Raw genomic sequence first — 1,963 nt, 5'->3', positions numbered from 1 at the left:
TCAAGAGGATATAATAAATATACATTTAAAATGTCTAGAGCAGTTTCTGTCAGGTGAGCAACATGCAAGTATATGCTTTTAGTAGGCTTGGGAAACATGAATTGGCGGATATGTTCACTCTGCACAAGTCATTCATTGAGCTTTTTAATTTTCTGTATCTCAATTTGCAAACTTATAAACTTTAAAATTGGAGAGATGATCCATGAAGATCCTTCAAATTCAACAGTGTAAATCTATATATAATTAATGCATTGAATTTCGCTGTCAAGCCTATTTTTATTGGAAGACGTTTCTTTGTTTAGTTCTGTTTCTCCTCATAGCGACAGAGCATTTTGTGCACCTCATCATTTATGAAGAACAGTACAGAAGTGACACAGTTCATCCTGCTAGGACTCACCGATGTCCCAGAACTGCAGATCCCCCTCTTTATCATGTTCACCCTCATCTGCCTCATCACTCTGATTGGGAATTCGGGGATGATCGTGCTGATTCTGAGGGACTCTCGTCTCCACACTCCCATGTACTTTTTCCTTGGTAACTTGTCTGTGGTGGATATGTGTTACTCTTCAGCTGTCACTCCTGCAGTCACGTGTGGATTCATTCTAGAAGAGAAGGTCATCTCCTACAATGCATGTGCTGCTCAGATGTTCTTTTTTGTAGCCTTTGTCACTGTGGAAAATTACCTCTTGGCATCAATGGCCTATGACCGCTACGCAGCAGTGTGCAAACCCCTGCACTACACCACCACCATGACGACAGGTGTGTGTGCAGGTCTGGCCATAGGCTCCTACATCTGTGGTTTCCTGAATGCTGCCATCCTCATTGGGGACACATTCAGCCTCTTTTTCTGTGAGTCCAATGTGATCCATCACTTTTTCTGTGATATTCCAGCAGTCATGGTTCTATCTTGCTCTGATAGGCATGTTAGTGAGCTGGTTCTTATTTATGTGGCAAGCTTCAACACTTTTTTTGCGATTCTGGTTATCTTGGTATCCTACATATTGATATTTGTTACCATTCTAAAGATGCACTCCTCTGCAGGATATCAGAAGGCTCTATCCACCTGTGCTTCCCACCTCACTGCAGTCTCCATCTTCTATGGAACAGACATCTTTATGTATTTACGGCCCAGCTCCAATCACTCCATGGACACAGACAAAGTGTCCTCTGTGTTCTACACGATGCTCATCCCCATGCTGAACCCCTTGGTCTACAGCTTGAGGAACAAGGAAGTCAAGAGTGCATTCCTGAAGATTGTTTTAGAGGCAAAATTATCTTTAGGATTGTGATGTTAACGTTGTACAATGTGCAGTCACCTAGTTTCATTAAGGCCACAGTGAAATTAAGTTCCCGAATGATAGCCTTACCTATTCGAAAGTCTCTTGTTTTGAAAAAAGTGAACATTATGTCCAGAAATATATTTTCCTTTACAGCCTATAGAGGCAGCATGACTCTTTCAACGTATTGATTTGTGTCCAGGGAAACTGACTTGGAAGTTCTGGATTCCAGACTGTGAAAGAAAATAGGTATTGTTTAAGCTTTGTGATAATTTGTTATAGCAGCTCTAGAAAACTAATAAAATTCTTGCTTAATTTCCCCTACAGTATAATCTTATATTACCATGGTTCTTTTGTAAAATGAAGAAACTAAGATGGGCGCAATATTATTTTCTAAATTTCAGATTTCATTAGCTTTCTACTAATATCCTTTCTTCTTCCTGTATTTACTCGTCGCATCTCTTTAATTTCTTCTCATCTGTGACAAGCTCTCTGTCTCTCCCATTTTTTGGTGACCTTGAAAGTTTTGAGAGTGCTGGTCAGGTATTTCATACAACATCCTTCAATTGTGATTTTTTTTTTTATGTTTTCTCATGATTAGACTGGGGTTATAGTTTTCAGAGAGTAATACCACTAAGGTAAAGTGTTTTTCTCATTACATTCTGTCAGTGGTACGTGCCATCAGC

At 39.7% G+C, this 1,963-nt stretch overlaps 1 protein-coding gene across 1 annotated transcript; it reads left to right on the top strand.

Annotated features, from left to right (window-relative positions):
* The first annotated feature begins 350 nt into the window (after nt 1-350).
* Nucleotides 351-1,289, top strand: LOC102893628 (olfactory receptor 5B3). The gene has a single exon (XM_006906026.1). It carries the CDS (start codon nt 351-353, stop codon nt 1,287-1,289), a length of 939 nt encoding a protein of 312 aa, XP_006906088.1.
* Nucleotides 1,290-1,963: the final 674 nt, after the last annotated feature.

This window comes from Pteropus alecto, unplaced genomic scaffold, assembly GCF_000325575.1.
Source record: "Pteropus alecto unplaced genomic scaffold, ASM32557v1 scaffold91, whole genome shotgun sequence".
Lineage (NCBI taxonomy): Eukaryota > Metazoa > Chordata > Mammalia > Chiroptera > Pteropodidae > Pteropus > Pteropus alecto.
The sequence above is the reverse complement of the archived record's forward strand: the minus strand, read 5'-3'. Positions and strand labels throughout refer to the sequence as shown.

Excerpts from the sequence above, each read along its gene's own strand:
- LOC102893628 (XM_006906026.1), top strand. The coding sequence starts at position 351 with ATGAAGAACAGTACAGAAGTGACACAGTTCATCCTGCTAGGACTCACC.